Below are 24181 nucleotides of genomic sequence, written 5' to 3'. Positions count from 1 at the left end.
CGAAGGCCTGTAAAGCCTAAATTTCCCGCCCTTGGGCACAACTGCTCCTTGAGGGAGATGAGAAGTCAGACACCTCCACAGAGACAGACAGGGAGCTGAGACAGAGAAGGTAAAGCAGAATGCCTGAGACAGAGACCCACGGGGGTAGAGACAAGAGTGGCAGAGCGAAGGGGGGAGATCCAGAGAGACAAGTCTGGAAGGAAGGGACCTTCATCCAGAGACCGAGACCCAGGGAACAGAGCACAGGAGCACCGGAGAGAGTAAAAGTGTGCCCGCTAAGGCACTTTTTTTTGTTGTTAAGCAAACAAGGCCCCTATAATTTGTGTTTTGTCAGGCTGAACTTTCTGTATCAGTTTATTTTGCTGAGCAACCAATCCCGGTAAAAACACTGGAACATGTTAAAAAGGAATGGGGTGGGGAAGAGAGTCAGACAGAACAAAAAGGAGAGAACACTTGCCTGCAGGTCGGTCAACGGTCAACATGGGTGACTTAGCACAGGCCTCCACTAGAACAATCGTCCCACCCCCAGGGCCCGGTTTCAGGTGCGAGAGTTGGAAGAGGAGAGACTGCACAGAGAAGAAAGGAAACAGTCCACTGGGGGAGGGAGTCTGAGCTGAGTGGGAGAAAGGGCCTGAGTTGCTGGGGGTGGGCGGTGGGGTGCGGGAGAAGGGCCCTGGGGCAGCTCTGCCTCCAGCCTGACCACGAGTTAAGACAAGTCAAGACAAAGCTGCTTGTGAACTGACACCTCAGAGTCCCTGCCATGGGCCAGAGCCTCCCAAAGTCAGGGACGCAGCAAACTTGTGTCCTGGGCCAGGATCCAGGCTGGGGGGCCAAGCGTGGCTGTAATTTACACCGGGGCGCTGACTCGGCAAGAGGCTGTCTGCATAAGATGGCAAACAACACCCGCCCACAGCATCCAGCTGGTGCTTAATGATGGCAGCTATCACGACCGACCACAGGAGGCGGAGGCCACAGTGCCTGCGTGCAAGTCGTGTACAAAGTCAGGGCCACGTGGCCGTGCAGGAGACGCCAGCCGGTGGGGGACCTTCTCACCATCCACTGGATTTTATTTACTCTGTATCATGATGCTACAAAAATCGCATCGTGTTCATGATTTGAGTTTTTATTTTCTGAAATGGAACCATTGTACATTGTACAAACCATATCTACTGATGGAATAAATAAGTGAAAAATTATACTGCTGTACAACACACCAAAAAAAAAAATCTTAAGGAAAAAAAAATTAGGTAACAGTGAAAAAAGGTCTTTATACCTCTAAGCAGGTCCTTGGCTGATAATGAACATTCCAAACCATGACATCGTTGGTAATGGGAGGTCACCACCCTTTGAGTCGGTCTACCGCCTTCGGGTTATGGGGCTAAGTGCCAGCACTTTGTGGAATGTGTAGCTGCAGCATCCCCAACTTCAAGTTTTTCGGGGAGTAAGTTTGCCCCGGGAGCCCTTTAGGCCGCGGGGCCTGGTGTCCGCGGAAGGCATTCGCTTAGGACCCCCGCCTCTGGCTCGCCGGCTGAAAGGTCTTAGATTCTGTGGTGGGACTGGGGGCGAGGGGTGGGGAACGGCGGCTGAGGAGCGAGCCGCGTCGGGGAAGGAAGCACGTCTGGATTTTTGCAGTCTCATCATCCCGCGTGGAAGGCCTTCCCGGCCGGCGTGGATGGAGTGCAGGGCCGCTGGCGCTCTGCCTGGCATGGCCGTGGAGGGGCCCCGTCGGTCCCGACCCCCGGCCCATTCCTACCTTCAGGCACTTCAGAGAAAAACTAATGACAGCCTCGTATCCTGGGTGTCCTCTTCGTTCATCCTTAACCGTGTCCACTCCCCTTGCCTGTCGAGAGGACCCTGCTGTTTCCACGGATGCGTGTGTGATTCTCCTTCAGCTGTCTTGCTTGTAACCTCTCGTTTCCCAAAAAAGAAGAGGAAATAAATATCCGAATTCATCTTTCATCCAAATGGAGTTTTGCTGCAAAGGAAAAAGTTAACTCTAACTCTATAGGGTCTGGAGGTAAAGCCGCCTTGAGATACGCTGAGAGGTAACGCAGGACACAGTTCTCCACAGAACTGCCTGCCTGAGGGGCAAAATTGATAAGGATTTTTTTTTTTTAAGACAGAAACCTTTCGGCATCGCTAACTTCAACATTAAGATTTTCAAAGTTCGTTTTTTTTTTTTTTCTTCCCTTGTTTCAGGAGACATTTTTGCATGAGGTATTTGAAATTCAGGAACATTTTGATTCTTCTTGAAGTGCAGGAAATAGATTGGCTCCCTTAAAAAACAAACAAGAGCCTCACCCTCAGACACTCTTAGAAATGGAATCTGGCAGACACTCTCCACGGTGGTCAGGAGAGAGATCCACATGGGAACAAGGTGGTACCTGAATATGCACCAATTAGCCAAAACAAAAACAAACAAACAGAAAAAAAGAATAAAACCACCAACAAACCCCCAACCCTCCCTCCCCGCCATACAACTCAAAGGGAGTTGGAACTCCAGTGCAGTAAAGAAAGCTCAGGGAAAGGGTTAAGGTCTGAGGAGTCCGTGTAGGAATTAAGAGCAAACCAGGCCTCAGAACCCAACAATTAGGCAGTTTGTCCAAGGGGGGGGGGGGCATCTCCATTTTAGTGAGATGAAGCTGTCCCAGTGCAGGCAGGGGATGGAGGCGGGGGAGGGACCCGGCTGCCCCTTTCTGGAGGAGCGCAAAGCTCTCCAGGTCCTCCGTGCCTCGTTTCTGGCCTTCGAGGTCCAACCCTCAAGGCCCGCTCCCCCGTGGCAGCGTCTGGGAGCGTCGGCGCATCCGGGAATGAGACACGATCCAACTGTTGGCTCTGGGAGTCGGAACGGTATGTAGAAGCAAGCGGATTTTGCATTTTGGCCGACTGCAACCTCGCCTCCTCTGCAGGTGGGGACGGGTGGAGCTGGGGGGGAGGGCGGCGAGCAGAGGGCAGCAGGTGACTGTGGATTTGAAATCCAAGCAACGTCCTATGAGAGAAAGTTCAGCACCAGCTATTCCTCCCGTCTGCTCCCAGCCTCCTCCGCCCCTTTATCGTCTTAAGGAGACAACCCTGCAGTCAGCGGCAGAAGCCAGTCCGTCCTCGGAGGTGCGGGAGGACGCGGTGTGGTGGCGGCAGAGGGGGAGGTGCCAGGACAATCGAAGGGCTCTGCGGAAGCCCTTAGGGACGGTGCCCAGACATCGGAGACTCCTCGGACCCTGGAGGCTGGCGCTGTCCCCCACTGGGGCTCAGGGTGTGTCCCTCAGCCCCCTGGACCGGGAAGTCAGGCTGCCGGGGAGGTCCTGCTCTTCTGCAGCCTCGGGCTCTCCTTGTCCCTGCCTGGTCCGCTCCAGCTGAAGTCCTGGGGCAGGGAGGAGAGAGATGTGAGGACCGGGGCAATGGCTGCCTGAACTGAACCAAGAGGGCACTTGCAAGGGGAGATGCAAAACAACCAGGAAAACATGCCAGAGGTCACCTCAAGGGCACAAGGCACAAAAAAAGAAAGTGGAAGGAATCAGTTGAACAGTGAAAAGCCCCGATGAAAAAGCGAATTCCTGATCGGTACCACCCTCAGATAGCTTACATCCTTAAATAGAGAAATGGAAAAAAAAAAAAAAATACAGCAGCAACACAAATGTAATCTTGGCTTCAGAGACAGTGTGCAGACGCTCCTGAGCTGTCGACCCCGCCTTCCCCAGGACAGTCACTTCAAGATTCGAGTGTTTTGCTTCACAGCAAGAAGTTCTTCAGTGTCTGAGAAGTTACGCCATTCTAGGTTTTCTTGGATTTGCACTTGGTAAACTTGAAAAGTTAGTAGTTCCCTTCGCACCCAACAGGGATCCGCTCGGGTGAGGTTGTTCTAGAATTAGGCCTGCTGATGCATCTCCCGTGAGAAGTGGATCAGAGGACTGAACTCGGTGTCTACATCTCCTCGGAGTTTTGTTGCGACGCCTCCAGTTTCATCTTTTTGGAGGGTGGCACTCCTTCCAGGTCCTTGGGGGCAGAAGAAGAAAAGAGAAACACAGGTTGAGACCCCAGGAAAGCGACTCAGGTCAGCCGGGAGGTTGCAGATCAGCCCAGGAAGGACCCAAGGGCGGGTGTCCGCGGTTCTGACCCTGTGACCCTTTCGTGGACTTAAAAAGGTTCGTGGACCCACGGGGAGCCTCACACCCAAGCTGCTCCTGTGTCCACCAAGCCCATGTCACTCATGTCTTCCAATCTCTCATTAGCTGCAGGGTAATTATATCCGCAGTTTCAGGTTTACCTCTGCAAGCTCGAAGGCTAGACCAATCTGGCCTTGTTAACAACTGCTCATCCAGGGCTCAGCACAGGTGCCCGGCCCGGGGCAGACACTCAGCACTGTGGAATGTACACAAGTCTGTTATTCTGGGGGAAGGGTCCATCGTTGCCACCAAATTCCCAAGAAGTCCCGGGACTCAAAAAACAGAAAGTTCAGGGCTTCCCTGGTGGCGCAGTGGTTGAGAGTCCGCCTGCCGATGCAGGGGACGTGGGTTCATGCCCCGGTCCCGGAGGATCCCACATGCCACGGAGCGGCTGGGCCCGTGAGCCATGGCCGCTGAGCCTGCGCGTCCGGAGCCTGTGCTCCGCAACGGGAGAGGCCACAACAGTGAGAGGCCCGTGTACCGCAAAAAAAAAAAAAAAAAGTTCAACGCTCACTCGTCTGCCTCTCCCTCGACCTTCTCACGCCACCATCCCAGGCAGCTCCAACCTGACCCACCACCCGAATCCAGCTCCTGACTTTGCCCGTCCTAACCGGTGCTCCCACAGCTGGCGACAGCACCACTGTCTGCCTGGGATACAGTGGACCCTGGAGCCCTCCCTCCTCTCCATGCCCGCATGCCCAACTCCAACTCCAGAGACCCTCGGCCCACCCCCTCTGCCCTCTGCCTGCCACCCTGTCCACACATGAGCCTCCAACCCTCATCTGGCTGGTGCAGCAGCCGCTCCACGGCCGCCCTACCCGGCCTTGAGCAGAGCCCAAGAGAGCTTCTCAAAGTAGGGATTCTACATAGACTGCTGTCCCACTGGCCTCAGAACAGAAGCCCAGCTCCTCGCCAGGCAGAGGCGGCCTCCCACTCTCCCCTCCGTCCCGCCCTCCTCATCCAGCCTCCCCTTCCGCTCCTCAGGACGGCTCCTGTCTCCGGGCCTGTGCACCCTCGGTCCCCTCTGCCTAGAAAGCCTGCCCTCGCCTCCCTAACTTCTCAGCCCTCCACTGCCCCCCGCTTACGCCATCCAGGAGGGCACTCTGCTCCTATTAAGCATCTCCTCACTGACCCACTCCCGTCCTCCTGCGGCATGAACCGTGGCCCACCTGTGTCTGCTGTCTCCCAGCTGTGTCTCGCCCCCCCCACACCCGCCAACCCCATCGTGAGCCCCACGAGGGCTGGGAGACCATGTCTGCTGGCTCACCCGGGCTACCTCGTACCCAGCTTACTGCCCGACACACAGTGGGTACCCAATAAATGTGAAACAGAGAGCCCTGGGCCTTGATGTAGGATGTGTATGAGTTTCTTGAGGAAAACCCTGAGAGCAGGTACAGCAGGGAGGCACCCCTCCCTTTTCCTTATGAAAGTGCTAAAAGCTCTTGCCTTCCGGGGAAGGTGGATCCCGTTCGGGTGAAGTGTCTGCAGAGCACTTGCATGGGGGGCGCGGTGGGGGACAGTATGTGAGTTTGGGAGTGGACCCTGGAGACAAGACAACTGTCCTGCGTAAGGGAGAGGGCAGGAGGGAGGGGCTGAGAAAGGGGACGGGGAGGCTTTGTTCTTTTTTAAACAGGAATGGCTGCACACCAATGCCAAGCTGTCTGCTTTAGTGCGGCGCACCCTTCGCCTTGCTCACAAACCTCGCAGCTCTGGAGACAGGTGGCATGTCTATGTGAGCATGAAAACGGCAGAAGAGATCCCATTTCAGGTCTGGGTCCCCGGAAATGGGAGTGGGGGAGGCGTGTTAGAATGCAAGACCCCTGGACTTTTCAGATGTCAGTGGAGAGCATTACATGCCCCCAGGGTGTGGATCAAGGTTTCAAGCTATCTTTCCTCCACTGAGTTCAAGAGGCCAGGAGACCCCAGCTGCTTCTTGGTTTTACAAGAAGCTCTATCTACACGAGGCTTTGACTTGTATCGTAGTTTTAATCAAATGGGCTCGTGCTATGCTCGAGGCTCTGCCTTGTGTCTTTCATTTCACATTGTGAGAATATTTCTTTGTTCTCTATCTGTACCTGGGTCAACACACTCTTTTTAACAGCTGCATAGCAGGCTGTTTTATCCATGACCCCAGATTTATTTAATCCTTCCAATACACTTAGGTTGTGGCCGATTTTCTGCCACTGCAAAGACATCTTTCATCGACACCACCTCTGGGTCTTTGGGCCTTTGGAAGGGTGTTCTATAGGCTGAAAGGGGACTGCAGATCCAAGGGTTGGAGATGTGAAAATCTGAGAGGCACTTTCCTTTGCGGAAGGCCTGCTTGAAGGCTCCCCAGAGTACAGACAGACAGAAGTATAGACTTCTCTCTGCTACTTGTCAATTTCTCCCCAGGTATGAAAATACTCAGCAAAGTGGAAACAGTTTTATTAGTTGAAGTTTTGATACCTGAGTCCTCAGACCTCTTAGATAAGCACAGAGGGATGACGGTAAAAAAATCACCACGGAGGCCGAGGCAACACGGGTGCATCCCGTGCGCGCAGCTCTGTGTTAAGTGTGTTAGCCACATTCTCTCCTCTCGCCCGCACCCTGGCCCCAAGACAGTTCCATGATCCCATTTTAGCAGCCGGAGATACTGAGGCTCATGTGTGCCAAGTGAAGGCTCTGGGATTCGAACCCGGGACATTTCCTCCTGTCCACAAAGCCACCTGAGTCTGCACTGTCTGATTCAGACCAGATTGTGGCAAACAGTGATGACCCAGAAAGGGGTCCGAGCAGGGGGAGTGTTGTCGGCTGCGAAATTCCAAAGGATGATTCATCAGGCATTTAGGATTTTGAAGTCTTATCTTCCCAGCTCTAAGGGAAGTTGACTTTGGGTCACTGCGACCGGGCAGTGCTTTTGTGGACCCGAATAAACAAAGTGGTGAGGCTGAGGCTGGGATAAAGGACCCACCCCAAGGGCCAGACCCGTGTGTCTCCTCCTTCTCCATGGGCCCCAGTGACCAGCTCCGACACAGAAGGATGCTCACACATCCTGCTCAATGAGTACCAGACAGTTCCAATCGTCCAAAGAGCAAACAACGCAACAGAACAGCAAAACGCCTTTTGACGTACCCCCGACACCCCTGCGGGCTCCTGGCCGATCTGGCTGCCCCTCTGAGACCTCGACCGAGGTACCTGAGAGATTGTGGATGTCTCTGCGGCCAGACCCACATCTCCAGATGGCTGCCGTTCTACTTGCTCTGAACTGTTCATCGAGTTTTCCATTGAAGACTGTGAATTCTGCTCGTCAGAAGCATCTGAGGGAAAAAGCAAGACGACAGAAGCTGTTTTCAGACACGGGAGATGCGGAGCCAGATGGACCAACTACTAAAAATACCTGGAATTGGGTAGTTTTGTGGCCAGGCGGTCTGTCAGGACGGCAAGGAGGCTGGGGGGCTTGGGAAGTGCCTTGCTTATTCTTAGGGATCTCATTTTAAGCAGCCAGGCCCCACTCTAGCCCTGCGGCCTCTGACCCTTCCCCTTGCACACCTATTACCTACCAAGTGCCCTGAGAGGCCACCTAAAGGATGCTACAGGATGCTTTGTGCTGCGTGCACCTGGCGCCCTCTGGTGGACACAGCACGCTCCAACCATCATGGCTGCTGACTCCTCCCTCTTCCTTTAGGGAGCCTGCCTTCTCCAGCTGGGGAATCCACAGAGGTAACTTGCCCCTTTGTAAACATTTCTCTTAACAATATGGATATTTTTCTGATTGTCATTGCAAGAAACAGAAAATACAGAAAAAAATTAAATCACCAACTATCTTGCCATCCACAGCTACCACACCACTAACATTTTAGAGGATTTAGAGGATCCATCTTTCCAGATGTTTTCTCCCTACATGCCTACAGTTCTACACTCTCCCCAACTAGGGACCTCATAGTATTTTGGAAGACTTTCTCCAAAATACATGTCCTCAAAAACTCTGTAAATACAAGAGCCTCCAAGATGGCCGCACAGCATTCTATCAAGCAATCGCTTATTTAATGAGTCCCGTTTTGCCAGTCATTTGAGCTGTTTCTCATGCATCGGTCTCCCTGCTCCCCCCACCATGTTCCTTCAGCAGAAGGAAGGTGCAGGCCCTAGCGGGTTGTGTGAGGTGATGCGGCTTTGGAAGAAGGGGGAACGGCCGTCGTACCTGAAGCTTATTTTGGGCACAGAGCGCAGGGAGGGAGCAGCCACATCACGCCCAGGGCTCAGCTCTGCTTGCATTCGAGACACCAACAACATATGTCACCCTAATGTGTAAAGAGTGCACTAAAATACTCAAGAACGCCTTACTTTCTGGGGTTTCTGAGGCAGAGGCATAACAAAGGGGAAAAAAAATTCCAGGCTTAAGTTCTAAAGCAGGCAAGCAACATGGGGAAATGGGGGAAAGCAGGCAGCACTCCAGGGCTGGGGACAGGGCGGGAAGGAGCTGCAGCCCTCCTCCCAAGGAGGCTGACCCTCAGCCCATCCATCCCAGGGGAGCCCAGGGGAGCTTCGGTTAACACACGCTCTCACTTCCCCTAAACCAGCAGTCCTGATCGCTCAGGGCAGTGCCAGGAAACCCGACACCCCGCCAGGGTCTGAGCTGGGTTCTCCTGCCACCACGGGGAGGGTCAGGGGTCCACCTCACTGAGGCCCCTGGGCTACACCTACAAGCTGGTGTCTGGGGAGGGGGACACAGGGTCTAGAAACCGGCCTGGGTTCTAATACTGCCTCTGCCCCTTGTTCCTGGGTCTCAGATCCCTCACCCTCCGTCAAGTCAAGGTTGACAGTCGCCGCCCCGTTGAGCCGCTGTGAGGATTAAATGGAAAGACAGAAGAATCCAAGCAGCAAAATAATCCCAGGTGGGAGTAAATGAGGGATTATCTAGGGCAGAGAAACAAACTCCCCATAAACCTGCCATATCTTTGATATTTTTAGTTTTACCTTTAAAATCCATGTAACAGCAGTTCCTCAAAAATTTAAAAATAGAATTCCTGTACGACTCAGCAATTCCATTTGTAGGATAGACCCACAAGAACTGAAAACAGGTCCTCAAACTGACACCTGTACACAAATACAGCGACACTATTCACAACGGCCAAAAGGTGGAAACAGCCCAAATGTCAATTAACCGATGAACGGATAAACAAAATGTGGTCCATCCACACAATGGAATATTATTCAGCCATAAAAAGGAATGAAGCACTGACACAGGCTACAATGTGGACGAACCTTGAAAACATGATGCTGATTGAAAGAAGTCCGCCAAAAGTCACATATTCCATGACTCTCTTTATATATATGAAATGTCCAGATAATGTTTCTGTCTCTGTCCACAGAGACAGAAACCAGGCTGGTGGTTGCTAGGGACTGGGGGGAATGGGGAGTGACAGCCAAAAGATACAGGGTTTCCTTTTAGAGTGATGAGAACAGTTTGGAACTAGACAGAGGTGATGACTGCACAACATTATGAATGTGCTAAATGGTACTGAACTGCTCCCTTTAAAATGCTTCCTTTTATGCTATGGGAATTTCATCTCAATTTAAAAAAAAGAAAATATCCATGTTAACCTTATACTCTAGTTCATAATATATGTTTGCTTTAACAAACCTTTGCAGCTGTTATCGTCCTCCTTCTCTGTGACTACAGATCCTTTTCTGCCCTACCCGGTGGGCTTTGCAGAGTGGAGAGGAAGGTAAGGGCCCCGTTGCAGGCTTAGAAATCATGAAGGTGGCCGGTCACCCAGAAAGTCACACTAATCCCTTGACCGGCCCAAGAGCGCAGTGGGAACTGGCCTTAGAGCTGGCGGAGCGTTCCAGGCCTCGCTGCAGCGGCCTGATTCTCTTAACCCAACAGCACTGGAACCAGCTCAGGGGAAATTATTTTCCGAGGGCCTAAATTTAGTCCAGGGAGTTTGGACATTATGTCATTCCCTGAACTCACTCAGCAGTAAACAAGTTCAAAGCAAGGTCAACAGCTGGCGACCAACCCGCCCTGTCCCGCAGGCAGTAGGCCCCAACCTGGGAAGGCCCGAGGGTCCGCCTCTTGTCCTTCCCGCAGGAGCTCGGCAGCCCGGGGCTGTGGGCAGGCAGGCCTGGCCGCCAGCGCGGTCCCGCCTGGTCAAAGCTGGGCAACTGTGCCGGCCCAGAGGCCTGGCCCGGCCAGGAGGGACCCCGGTGTGGCTCCCACCTGGACCTGTGATGGGGCGTGGGGTTGTGGATGGTAGGGAGAGGTTATGGAAGCACCGACCCCAGACGTAATCCCGCTGCCGAGCTCTACTGGACCCTTTAGGGCAAAGCAGCCGCACACCCCAAACATGGGAGAAACGAGGCTATGGCCAGACAGTAAGAAGCCACTGGGACTTCCTGGCGGTCCAGTGGTTAAGACTCCCAATGCAAAAACAAACAAGCAAACAAACAAACACAGCAAGCAAGAAGCCAGGAGTGGTCCGCACCGGGCCCCGCAGGCCCCGCCCCCAGCTCCCCCAGGATCGCTCCGCCCTCCCGCTGCCCCACCCCCGCGAGCCCCGCCTCCTTTCCAGCCTCCTGAGGAGAGGCAACTTTTATTGGTCTCATCTTATGAACAAGGAAGCAGGAAGGCACGCAGGTGATGCCGCTGGCCTGAGGCCACTCGGCCAGCAAGGGTCGGCTCAGATGTGACGAGCTGTCCTGTGTCCACGGCCCCGTCCCAGCACCTCCCCCCGCCAGGCCTGGGCGAGGGGGCCCCATGGGAACGAGAGGGGATGCCCACGTGCTGTACACGGGAGAAGGCGGCGCCAAAGTCCCTGGGACAGAGTTCTCAACTGGGGACGATTCTGTCCCCTGCTCCCCCAGGGGACATTTGGCCCCATCTAGAAACATTTTTGGTGTCACGACTGGGGGTGGGGCATGCCACTGGCATCTAGTGACAGGGGTGCTTCTTAATACCCCGCCACGCACAGGACTCCCCACAGCAAAGACTCATCCGGCCTCACATGCCCACAGTGCCCAGGCTGAAAGGCCCTGCTCTGCCGTTCCGCCCACCGGCTCGCTGGAGGAAGACCCCGCAGGGCCTACAGAGGGCGTGCCCTTCGTCTCCACAGCCCCCTTCCAGGGCCGCGTCCTGCACACCCACTCACACCTGAGCAAAGAAGCAAAGAGGCGTGCACACAAGACTCCCTCCAGCACTGTCGGTGTAGGAAAAAGACAGAAACAACCCAAATGACCACCAACGCGGGGACTATTTAAATAAATCATGGCACATTCACGTCATTCAATGATAGGCTGGTAAAGAAAATAAGACAAACCCGTGTGTCCTAACGTGGAATTATCTCCATGGTGATGGCTAAGCGAAAGCGTTCTAAAGAGAAAGGTTATCATCTTATACAGATGCTTCTAGGTGCAGACTGTCTCTGGAAGGCTACAAAACAGACTCAGCAGTGGTCCGCCCTGAGGAAGGGGACGACCCTGGAGAGCTGGGGGCGCACTTCAATCTGCATCCTAATTCATGGTTGTTTCCCCTGTGTAGGGTTACCTGCACCCCCTTCACAGAGGTGCTCCTGGCACATGGGCATCTTCCCCCGCAGGTCCCCAGGCACTGCCCTGCAGTCCCTTCTGCCTGGGTTGCTCAGTTCCCTCCTCTCTCTGCTCATCCTTTAAGACTAAGTCAGACAGCACCTCCTCTGGGAAGCCTTCCAGGCTCCCTTTCCTTACTGCATCTCACTGTGAGCTCAAAAGCCCCCTTAGGGGCCAGGCAGTGCCATGAATGAGACAAATATTTAATTCCGACACAAATAAGCTTTCTAAAGAAAATCTAAAGGAATATTCTCTTCTTCCTCAAAGAAATGTGCATTCCCCCAGCCTCTCAGCCTTTTACTTTTCCACTCCTACTAGAGAAAAAGGTTCAAGAAACATATTAACTTTCCTTTTAAATCAACAATGAGAAAAACAGGGAATTCCCTGGCGGTCCAGTGGTTAGGACTCTGCGCTTTCTCTGCCAAGTGCCCGGGTTCAATCCCTGGCCAGGGAACTAAGATCCCACAAGCCACATAGCCAAAAAAACAAACAAACAAAAACAGAAAACAACAGTGATCTCACGGTGTAATACATGGCAACTGCCTTTGGCCTCAGCGTCAGGGAGACAATAGGGTGTGGTGGGGAGTGTGGTAACTGGTGAATGTAGGTCCTCTTGGCCCTCTCTGGAGAGGCAGACACATCTCTGCTCTAGTTGGTTGCTGCTCAATGGAAGTGCAGGTCCAGTATTGCCAGATCTTCCCACTTTTCAAGAGAGGCTGGAAATAGATCTTATTTTAAGTGAAATCGCTCAACTTTTCGATTTCGGCATCGACAACCTGCTGTAAAGCACAGGGAGCTCAGCTCAGTGCTCTGTGATGACCTAGATGGGGGGGAAGGAGGTCCAAGGAGGGGATACAGGTATACATATAGCTGACTCACTTCACTGTACAGCAGAAACTAACACAACATTGTAAAGCAATTTTACTCCAATAAAAAAAAAATTTCGGCATCGAGTTCCAATTAAAAATAAAAACACCACTGGGCTCCATGGTCACACCCGCACACCACATGCTCGATCTAGTCTGTCTGCGACCTCTGTAGACTGTAATTCTCAGCTTCAGTGCTTGTCTTGCCCATGAGTTCTTGGGAGTCAGGAGTGGGACTCAGCTGACTGTCACCCAGGACTGGCATGGAGTTTTGCATGGGGCTGACGTGGGTGAAGTGTGTGGAACAGAACGGAAGGGGATGTGAATGAACTCCGCAACACAGGACGTCCTTCTCCCAAGGAGATGCACGCCCTCCCCAAGCATCTGGAAGCCCGGACTCCAGGCCAGCTGCCTTGCCCCACCAGGTAAGAGCATATCAGCCCGGACCTCTCCCTGGAACCCCCAACTCTGCACTCGGGCATCTGCAGGCACTCCAGATGGCCCTGGCCCTGCCCCTCCACGCTCCACACCCCACTGGCCCAGCCCTTCCACCTCTCCCATCACAGGTGGGGGCAAGGCCGTCCCTCCAGGTGCCGAGAGTCACTCTCCAGTCCCCTCTCTCACAGCCCACACACCGCCCATCGAACACACTCTCACCTCTGCCCCCGAAACACACCTCGATATTAGACAATCAGGGACTACTGTTCAATTTCTTAGGTGCAATAATGGTCATCGTGACTACGTAAGAGAATGTCCTTATTTTTAAAAGATGCATGCTGAAGTGTTTAGAGACAAAACGTCATAAGGTCTACAACTCAATGTCAAATGGCCTCAGAAAAAAATACTTTTAAGCAAAGCAAAAAAACACAAAAAAACACAAAAAACCAAACCAAACCACAACCCCCCTCCAACAAAAACCAAAACCCCCAAAACATTAAACAGTTTGGCTGGGGGGTATACAGGAGAGTATTATACTATTCGTTCAATTTTTCTGTATACTGGAAAATTTTTCACTTAAAGAGAATCCAGAGGGACTTCCCCAGTGGTTCAGTGGCTAAGACTCTGCGCTCCCAACATACGGGTCCCGGGTTCGATCCCTGGTTGAGGAACTAGATCCCACGTGCCACGAATAAGAGTTTGCGCGCCGCAACCAAGACCCAGTGCAGCCAAATAAACAAACATTAAAATAAATAAATAAATAGAAGACTCAAGATTAAACAAATAAAGAAAGAGAAGCCAGAAGCCTCAAAATAAACCAAGCTATAAATACACATATACACGTATACACACGTCCTCCGCAATCAGACCCCTTCTTACCACCTCATCAGCCACCATCCTCTCCCATCTGGACAACTACAGTAGCCCCCTCGCTGGTCTCCCTGCCTCCGCCCCGGCCTCCCCATCGCCTGATCTCAATCACAGCAACCAAGGTGATCCTTCATATCACGGCATTCAAACTCCCAAGGGCTCCTGTCTCACTCAGCATAAAGACCCGGGTCTGTGAAGTGGCCTATGAGCCCCGACACTCGAGGTCCCGCCTCCTCTCTGACCTCATCTCGCTTGTTGAGACCCTCATGCCTTCTTCCCCAGCCACGCTGAGCACGCTCCTGCCACAGGGCCTTTGCACCGCCCCCAATGTTCTTCTCCCACCTGGCTTGCTCCCTCCCCTAACCTGAGCCTCGTTTGCTCTCATGTCAGCTTCTCAGTGAGGCCTTCCCTGACCATCCTATTTAAAATGCAACCCTAACCCACTGCCCTTTCTTACTTTATAATTCTCCAAAGCACTTATTTTCCAAATATTACATTGTATGATTCTTTTTAATTGCCCCTCAAGAATATGAGCTCCAGGCATTACCTTTCTTCTACCATCACCTTCTGGGGGCCGGCACTTGGCAGGACCTCCTTAAAGACCCTTCCAACTGCCTGGCTGAAGGCTGGCCGGAGAGAGGCCCCCTCTGAGCCCAGCCCCTGAGGGCACATACCTTCGGCCCCGGGGAGCTCCTTCCCGTCGGCCTGGGTCTCATCCGCCTTGGCATCGGTGCCGTCACCGGGCGCGGCCGAGGTGGGCTCAGGGGCGGGGCTGGAGTTGCTGCTGTTCTCCTGTTTGATGGGGGAGGCGTCTGCAATGGAGCTCTGGTTGCTGTTATCATCTGCACGGGGTGGGGTGGGGGGGACAGAACCACAGCATGAAACGCCGCGGCTGCTGACTCAAGGCGTGGGGGGGGGGGCTCAGTCCCCCCGGCCTTGCTGCCCGCAGCCCTACAGGACGCTCTCCTGGGGGAGGAGACACCTCTTCCTCCTGAGGCCGCTGAGCTGCCCACCCAGGGCCGCCCCACACGTCCTGCGCGGGGTGGAGGCTCATCTGAGCTCCCCCTCCCCGACTCACTGAGGGGACTCCTGTGTTAGCAGCAGCCAACTGCAGACGGTGGCCCGGCACATTGAAAATCTTTGGGCCAAAAAAAAAAAAAAAAAGGGGACTTCCCTGGCAGTCCAGTGGTTAAGAATGCGAGCTCCCACTGCAGGCAACATGGGTTCGGGTTTGATCCCTGGTCGGGGAACTAAGATCCTACATGCCACGCGGTGTGGCCAAAAATAAATAAATAAAACAAAATCTTTGGGGGTCACGTGAGGTCTCGTTCTGGGTGAAGAAACCAGACATCTTGTGGGCCTGGCTCTGAAGCACCGCAAAGGCCAAAGTGGTCCCACAAGGCAGCATTGTCAAACCGTTTCATCGGATCTGATCCAGCTGTGGACCAATTCCACTTGATACAAAATAAAAGGCAGAGAAAGGGCAACAAGTTCACCACAGAAAGTGGATATTCTACAGGACAACCGGCCCAGGCTTTCCAACAAGTCAACGCAACTAAAGAAAACAAAATAAAAGGAGAAGCAGAGAAGATTACTGTCGTATTACAGATTAAAGAAATTTAAGAGACCTCACAACTAGGCATGACATACGGAATTTATCTGTGCCCTGTTTTGAAGGTGCCAGCTCTGAGAGACATTTTGGGACAAAATGAATCTGAATACAGTCTGGAGTTTAAAAGTAAGGAAGCAATGTTTCTAGGAGTGATAATGGTACAGTGGGTAGATAGAAATGTCATTTATCAGTGATGCGTGCTGAAGTGTTTAGGTACAGACTTAAGTATCATGATGTGGGGAAATGTACTTTAAAATCTTCTAGCATGGGCTGCATACAATTGTCAGAATTCCCTGAATTTTACACTCGAGAGCTGTGCATTTTTTTACTTGTAAATTGTAGTTCAATTAAAAAACTTAACACATTCAAAACATAGATGAGGCAAATGTGGCATAATGTTATGAAAACCTAGGTGGGTAGGCACATGGGTTTCATCATTACTATTCTCTCTACTATTCTCTATTATGACATTTTTTCATAATAAAAAGGAAAAGGGGAAGAAAGTTAGCTGGGCAAGGGCATTAGGGGTTGAGCTGGGGGGCCAAGCTGGGGATCCTGGGGCACATCCCCCCCTTGCCCTGGACACCCTTTCTTGGGCACAAAGAGTCATTTTATTTTATTATTTTTTTGGCCGCACCGTGAGGCTTGTGGGATCTTAGTTCTCTGACCAGGGATCAAACCCAGGCCCTCAGCAGTGAAAGTGCTGAGTCCTAACCACTGGACCGCCAGGGAAGGCCCCACAGTTTGCCTTTTGATACTGAGTTATTCCCCAAGGGGGTGCACCATTCCTGGGGGTACTGCAATACCAGGTCGATGTGTGGAGGGGACACACATCCACACACAGCAAGCTCCTATTCCAACCGCCTGCTCCAAAAATCCATTCAATATATTGTCCTTGGATAGAGGACGTATCAGATATTAAACTGATAAGAACAGATACTACACTCGATCTTAGCCGAAAGGCCGAGAAACGAGCAAAGAGTCATTTTAAACTACAGATACCCATGTGGTGTTACCCTGCTTTCCTGGGCCATGCTGTGCACCTGTGATCAAGGCCATTTTTGTAAAAATGAGAGAGAGAGAAAGAAAGAAAGAAACAGACAGGGAAGGAAGGAGAGGAGAGAAAACGAGAAGCACATCGACACATCCAGGGCACCTACTACATGCCAGGCACCAGGCCAGGGCATTTACAGTCACCTCGTTTAATCTCAACAACCTCCCAGATGGGGAAACTGAGTCCCAGCAGCAGAGCCCCTGGGTCGGGCTGGTCTGCCCAGCCCCAAACCCCGAGTCTTTCCTCTACCTCAACCTGGTGAGGAAGCACCAGGCAGCCCTGCAGCCCTGACTTGGTAAATTGCATCTTATTTTAAGTGTACTCTGGGGCGCTCATTACACAAAAGCATGCTCTCGTGAATTCTGGGACTTAAAAAAAAAAAAGATATAAACTCCCTCGATTTACCTTTCGAGAAAATCTCAGCCTGCTTCCTATGCCAAGATACATGGCCGTGTGTGTTGGAAGCACGGAAGGCGGAGGCTCAGCCTCTGGGTCCCAGCGTTAGGCCGTGCTCATTAAGGACAGTAAGCGCTAATGTTTAACAAGTCAGCTGCCCTGAGCCTTGCCTGGTAACCTGGTAACGGCGTGACCCTGATGCTTGGGCTGACCTCAGGTGGATCCTGGAGACAGATGCCCTGTCCCTTCATGTCCTCCTGTGGCCATCCTCCCGCCTGTAGCCTTCCAGATAACTCTCACCAGGCCCATAGCTTTCCCTGAGCTTTCACTCCCTGCAGGCGGACTCGGTCTTTCTCGGCTGCACATGTACTAAAATGGAAGGTGAGCATGGTTCCTGAGTCAGGGACCTGGGTTGCTCAGTATTCTAGATTTTTCTGGGCTAGTGGCCGTGAACTTGAATTCTGCCTCCTCCAAAAGGACTGCAGATGCCAGCACTGGCCTTTATGAACTTCCTAACTCTGCACAAGTTACTTCGCCTCCTCGAGCCTTAGCTTCACCGTCTGTACAAAGGTGGCTCATCACCAGGATTAAATGAGGTAACGCCCAAAATGGGCTGAGCAAGATGCTTGGCACACTGCGACGGCTTCTTAAATGTTAGCTACTGGTACGCCAAGGCCTTTAAGGGATTATCTTATTCAATATTCATAACGACCTTGTGAAGTAGGCATTACCACCCCAAGGCTACGTGTTCAATACCTAGCCCAGGATCACGCCATGATGGGCAGATCCTAGGAGAGTCACATTAGAATCCAGGTGGGATCCTGCCCTCTGCTCGAAAAGGTTCTCACCTGTAATTCTATGAATTAACTGAAACTGAGCCAGGCCAGGGGCCTCCTCGGTCCCCAGAGAGTGGGGATGCTAACCAGTGACAGAGGGACAGGGTGCGTCCCAACTCAAATACCCATTTCTGAAAATGAAATGCATCCCGACTAAAATTATACGGCCAGTTGGACTCCTTGCCCTTGGAGCTTGTGACTGTTTTCCAGACTAGTCAGTTTGGGCAAATGGGGAAGTTTGCTGGCCTCCCTTCCCCCAGAGTAAGACAGCCCAGATCTGGAGGGTTACAAACTAGATCCAACCAATATTCCCTCTTGACTTACTTGTTTATTTATCTAACATCACCTTGTTGCGCAAAAAGGCTTGGGTGGTCAGGAGTACAAAGACACTGAAGCTGGGATCAAGACAGAGAAAGGCAAGTGCTGGGAGCTCCTAGACCGGCAGGGCCAGGCTGGGGACAGAACAGGAGGTGAGCCTGGTGGGCCTGGAGAGGCCACACTCTCCCCGCAGGGGCAGCTGCTCCTGTTGCAGCGGGCTGCGGCCTCGAGGAAGAACACGCCCAAGGGCTGGCAGATCTGATTTCTCAAAGGATGGGAGAAATGCAAATTTTCTGATTTATAAATATCAGAAACTCAATTTTTTAGAAACTTCTGGTTCAACTCTCTGAGGTTAGAAGTCAGGTAGTGGTTTTCCATGGTGGGTTGGGAAATGACCGGGAGGGGACAACACGGGGATTGCCGGGAACATTCTGTCCTGATTTGGGCTGGTGACAAAGGCGTGTGCAGTTTGTGACCATCTCATGGAGCCACACACTTACGATTTGTGCCTTTCCTCTCAGATAAAAAGGTAAAAAAAAAGCCAGCAGCAGCATCAAAACAACTGCAGACTGGCTAAAGCATGTCAACAGCCTGGATCTGATCAGTGGGACACTGGTTACAACTTTTGAAACAAGACAGCAAAGGAAGTTAAGCAGTCGATGTAGAAGGGAAGGTCCTAGGGTCCCAGACTGATTCACATGAAGTCAGAAATCCAGTTAGAGCTTCCCAGTAGCCCAAGCGAAATAGGAAATAAGAATCATTGATATGATATGTCAGGCCCAGGAGGGAAAAAGATAAGATTCCCCCCAAAAACTTCCTGGGCACATGGGGCTAACAGAACACGTCCTGTGACATTTGTGTCACTGGGTGAGAAGGAGGTCTTATTTAATGTCTCTGGCTCATTTTATGACTCTTGGCTTTGCTGCTCTGGGAAAAGCAGCTTCTTCTCCTCTGCTGAGCCTCCTCCTTGGCACAGAAGCCTCCCGGTCCTGCCCAGCCCTCCTACCCCTCGACTGGAATGTGAACAAACCTGCTGGTAAAACAAAAACACAACCAAGTGCTGCGGGCAGGAGAGGGGCCCGGCTGGCTGGCTGGCTGCGGGGAGCTCACCGTGCATGTCCATCATTCCCGGGGAGGAGCTGTTCTCCGGGGTGGTCACCTCTGAGCCACACTTCTCATCTTTGCCCTTTTTCTTGTTCTTGTTTTTCTGGAGGAGAAAAATGATGCAGAAACCGAGTCATCAAATTGTGTGTGTGTGTGTGTGTGCACGCGCGAGTGAGACCCTGGGGAGCGAGATGAATATTTTATTCCGCTGACTCATCCTGGAGCCCCCAGGGCTCTGGAGGGCTCCACTGGCCCGCATTTGAACACGTCCCAGGAGGAACCTCACCTGCTTTGGAATCAAGGAGCCCTGTGGAGGGGAGGCTTCCGGGGCTGCGCTGGGAGGCTGGGGGTAAGGCTGCCTTGCTTCTGGGGCCAGCCCCGCAGGTATGCAAACACGCTGGCTGGCGGGAATTTCCTCTGGGGAAAAGGTCATGGTCACCCTGCCCGAAGCAGGTACAGTACAGGGATGCCAGGTAAGGGATGGAAAAGACAGCTCACACATTTCCACCATCTTCAGGCCCCTGGGACTGCCTTCCTCAAAGACAGTCAGTTGACTTCCGGCCCGACACTGGGGACCAGGTGAGGAGGGAAAGCCCAGGGGAGGAGGGAAAGGTCAAGGGGATGCTTTTGTACATGGTTCCATTTTTTACGGATGGAATGGAATTGTGTGGAAACAACCTAACTGTGTCCATTGGTAAAAGACTTGTTAAACACATTACAGTACATTCACTCAACGCAGTGGGATGTGACAATCACAGAGTCCAAGTACAAGCTCTTCCTGTACTAATATGGAAGGATCCGCAGAAATATTCACATATTAAAATATTTCAGTATCTCCAAGATGTATTAAAGAAAGGCGCAGAACATGTGAACAGGATGCTGCCACTGGTGGTAAAGGAAGAGCATAAATGAGCGTGTGTTTGTATTTTTGCGTGCACGAGCTCTCTGGAAGGATAAACAAATACTGGTTGTCTCCAAGGAAAAGAGCTGGATGGGGTTGGACGTGTTCAGCCGGGATGGGAAGCAGATGTATAAAAAGATAAGACTGCAAAAAAAAAGTAACATTTGAAGAATATGCAAACCTATAGAAACAGAAAGTAGACTGGTGGTTTCCAGGATCTTGGGGAGGGTATGCGTTTTGTTTTCGGGGTAATGAAAATGTTCTGGAATTATAGCGGTGATGGTTGCACAACTGTAAATATACCAACACTGACTGGCACACTTTAAAAGAGTGAATTTTATGGCATGTGAATCATTTTAGTTTTACAAAAGAGTTTTAAAGTAACAATTGAATTTTGTAACGTGTTTTACCTATTTAAGAGAAGACAATTTTCAAGAGTTCTGAAGAAAAAAAAAAACGATGTAACCACATCATTACTGGGTGTTTGAAAACAAGAAGAGGGACTTCTGTTGGCGGTCAGGTAGTTAAGGCTCCACGCTCCCAATGCAGGGGACGTGGGTTTGATCCCTGGTCAGGGAACTAAGATCCCACATGCCGCGCGGCCAAAAATAAACCAACCAAAAACAAAAACATGGAAAGCTATCCCTTCCCACTGAAGATTACCGGCCACAACCATCAGAGATTCGGATCCAGCTATCCAGGGTGAGGCCCAGGAACCTGCATTTTGTTGAGACTCCCAGGGGATCTAAGGCTCAGCCAGGCGCGGGACCCACCACCCTAGAGGAAGGGGGGAGGAGTATTGTACATCTTGGCTCAGAGATGACAGCGAATTAGCATCCGAGCACTGTCTGCACAGCTGTGCTGAGCTAAATTCTTCCCATATGATATACTGCCTTTGCTCTGTTGCAGAAACCCCAGGAGCTGGATGTTACTGTTCTACAGCACAAAAGAGGGAACTAACCCAGCAAGGTGGGGTCACCCGTCTGGCATCACAGGTTAATTGGGGGTAGTCTGTCCAAATCCAAATCTTGAGGTCTTTGCCCAGCCCCAGGCTGCCCTGTCCTTCCTGACAGCCCATATATTACATTCTCTCCTTCGTCACAATCCACTTGGCACTTCCCTGATGTCTGTTTCATGCTATTCTATAATTATCTTCCCCCTACAAGATTATAAATTCCTTGAGAGCAGGGACCACATCTTCTCAAACGCAACCGGCGTTTATACAACACCTAATGATGTGCAAGGCGCAGACGTGGGCAAGAGCCAGGAGCTGCCTTCGAGGAGGCTGGCTGCACTCTGCTCTCCCTCCGGAACGGCCGGCACCAAAGGCCAGGACAGTCTATGTCGGTGCCTCTGGGGAAAGCAGCCCTGGTGGCTCCACGGACCAGCCCAGGCGAGGACCAGAGGGGATGACAAGCCCCCACGTTCTCAGCCCAGCACCGACCCACCCAGGGGCTGCATGTGATCAAAGGGTCAAGAATGGAGCCTCAGCCCTGCCAGGAGACCCACGACTCATGGGGCAGGTCACTGGAGACTGCGGAGGGAGGCTTTATCCCGCGGTTCTTTTTTTATTCTTGGCCACGCCACACGGCAGGCAGGATCTTAGTTCCCCGACCAGGGATTGAACCCGTGCCCTCCGCAGTGGTACTGTGGAATCTTAACCACTGGACCGCCAGGGAAGTCTCTGCCCCGCTTTATGGCCCCTAGAAACCTACCAACCATGCCCACTGTCACGACTGGAGGCATGTGGTCAGTGTGAGCTGAGCCATCCTTGCATAGTAGGGAAGGCACTCAGGCAGGACGAACAGCCCATGCAAAGGCCTGTCAGTGGGACCATTCTGGATTTTGACTGGAAATGAGAGCAGCTGACCTGTGGGTCTTTGAGGGTAACTGGCCTGGGACCCACCAAGCTGAAACACTATCCGTGAGGCGGGGCAGGTCTGTCATCAATGCCTCTGTCATCAATGAGAGCAAGCGCAGCCACGAGGCCTTCCTCTAGCGGTCGTAGTCGCCGCCCCTCCTGGAACCCTCCCCTGTCAATGGCCCCTGCTTCTCCGCACCAAACTTTCACGCTGGGGTCACCCTTCACCAGCAGCTCCAACCACCAGAAGGCTCTCCAAGAGTGGAGAGTATATGCTTTGGAGTCAAAAGACCTGACATGTGCTATGTGACTCTGGGGAAACGGCTTTGCCTCTCTGAGCCTGTGTCTTCCCTTGTCCAGAGTGGATAAAGAGCTCACTCCACAAAGTAGTGCCTGGCAGATGGTCAGGTGCCAGGAATGACACCACAACGATGGGGGAGGTACCCGTCTGCAGGTACCGCCAAGCCCACCCCAAAGCCATGGTGCCCAGGGCCTCAGGGAGAGGATAACTCTGCACTAAGCAGTGTGCCCACTGGCAAACCATGGGGCTGTCAGCCCTGAAGAGGTGACTTACAGGGGACATTCCCCACCTCTCTGAGGGCCAAACTCTGGGGCTGGATGATGGGGGGAGGGGTAGACACAGGTTCAGCAGCCTCTCCAGCCCTAAGCTGGGTCCTTCTGCTGCCCAAGTGGCCTTGGCCCCAGGGTCCCCGCATGGTGGGTGGCAGTGGACAGCCCCCTCTCCCTGTGATGGGAGGGAGTGTGGATGGACAGCCCCACCCCAGGGGACCGGCCCCACATACTCACATCGTCAACCTTTGGCTCCGTCACAGGGACCCACTTGTAGATTCGCAGGGATGTGTCACCCACAGTCACCCACTTCTTCTCCCTGCAGAGAATGAGGAAGAACCCATTACCAGGGGGCTTCGGGGGCAGGCCCTTGCTCACGCCGGCGGGGGGCACAGGCCGCACTCCCTTGGAGCAGCTGTGACGCGGTGACAGCTCCAGGCAGGGCTGAGAGGACATCTCCGGATCACACAGACGAGGGCTTGAATCCCAGCTCTGCCGCTCGCTGGCTGGGGGCCCCTGGGCAAGTCACTTCGCCAGCCTGAGCCTCAGTTTCCCCATCTGCTAGACCACATGGGGTCGTCAATCTCTCCAGGCTGCCGCGAGTGAGACAAAGCATGTCGCATGTCGACTGCTTCCTGTGCCTGGAAGAGTGCCTCGTGAGACCGGAGGGGAAGGCGGGGCTGCCACTGGGATGATTCCTCTGGATGGAGGGAATCAGCCCCGGTTCCTCCAGCCTTCACCCCCCAGAGCCGGCGAACTGGGCCACCCGAGACCCTCTGGGCAGCAGAGAGGGCTTCAGACCAACAGGGCATTTCCTCCGTGGGGGTGGGAGGGTCTTCCCCAAGGGCACCCAGGGGCTCACCCTGCCCCCCTCACCCTGCACCCTGCCTCCGAGGTCGTGGGAAGGGAAGCAGGAGCTGACAGCATGAGTAACCACCCCAGGCTCTTCCGGGCAAACGCCAGTTAGATCAGCCCCGGAGAATGGAGAGCAGGGGGGAACCTGGATGCCCAGTGGCCTCGGCCCCAAGGGCAGTCCCCAGATGCTGAAACCGAGGGGCTGCGACAGGGAAGCACAGCCCTGTCCGCGGGCAGCCACGGCCGGGAGGTTGCCTGCCCCGAGACCCTATACGTCGGTTCAGAGACAGGCTTCAGTTCCAGGGTCTCAGCTCCTAACGTCTGCACAGCTGCCCCCCATCCACCCCCAGCCGCATCCTAAACTCCTGGGGCACAGTGCCCAGGGGCCCCCAGCTGCCAAAGGCAGGTTGATGGTGAGAAGCAAATCACACGCCACGAGAAGGAAAGGGGGTGACTGCTTTCCACTAAGGGTAATGATGGTAATTACCACTCTCTCCTCCTACCTCTCTGCTTCGAGCATCGTCCTGCTCTAGCTATATCACCCCAGCCTCCCAACTTCGGTCCTCGACCTCTGGCAGCCTACGAGTCAGGTCCTGTCACCTCCTGCCCCTAACACTAGGAGTGACAGCCAGAGGCCGCGTGCCTGAGGACACCACGGCTAAGGGAGAGCCCCCCTCAGCAGGAAAGCGGGGGTTTCAACCAGGGAGCTGGGCTCTGGAGTCCACGATTTGATGGGACAGCCAGACGTACACCTGCTGTAGGTGGCATAGC

At 53.0% G+C, this 24181-nt stretch overlaps 1 protein-coding gene and 1 pseudogene across 2 annotated transcripts in view; both read right to left on the bottom strand.

Moving 5' to 3' along the window:
* Positions 1-1107: 1107 nt before the first annotated feature.
* The window catches only part of BCL7A (BAF chromatin remodeling complex subunit BCL7A), a 28780-nt gene continuing 5706 nt past the window's right edge, over positions 1108-24181 (bottom strand). The window contains exons 2-6 of one of the 2 annotated variants that reach the window (XM_060121515.1): positions 22793-22874; positions 19230-19326; positions 14578-14745; positions 7278-7462; positions 1108-3993 (exon numbers count right to left, since the gene is read on the bottom strand). In XM_060121515.1, coding sequence (XP_059977498.1) covers positions 3922-3993; positions 7278-7462; positions 14578-14745; positions 19230-19326; positions 22793-22874 — 604 coding nt within the window. In that variant the 3' untranslated portion in view covers positions 1108-3921. The remainder of the gene's footprint in view (positions 3994-7277; positions 7463-14577; positions 14746-19229; positions 19327-22792; positions 22875-24181) is intronic. The other variant, XM_060121516.1, reaches the window with a different exon arrangement.
* LOC132504592 (U2 spliceosomal RNA) lies at positions 16288-16490 on the bottom strand (annotated as a pseudogene).

The sequence above is a fragment of the Lagenorhynchus albirostris genome, chromosome 14 (assembly GCF_949774975.1).
Source record: "Lagenorhynchus albirostris chromosome 14, mLagAlb1.1, whole genome shotgun sequence".
Taxonomy (NCBI): Eukaryota; Metazoa; Chordata; class Mammalia; order Artiodactyla; family Delphinidae; genus Lagenorhynchus; species Lagenorhynchus albirostris.
The sequence above is the reverse complement of the archived record's forward strand: the minus strand, read 5'-3'. Positions and strand labels throughout refer to the sequence as shown.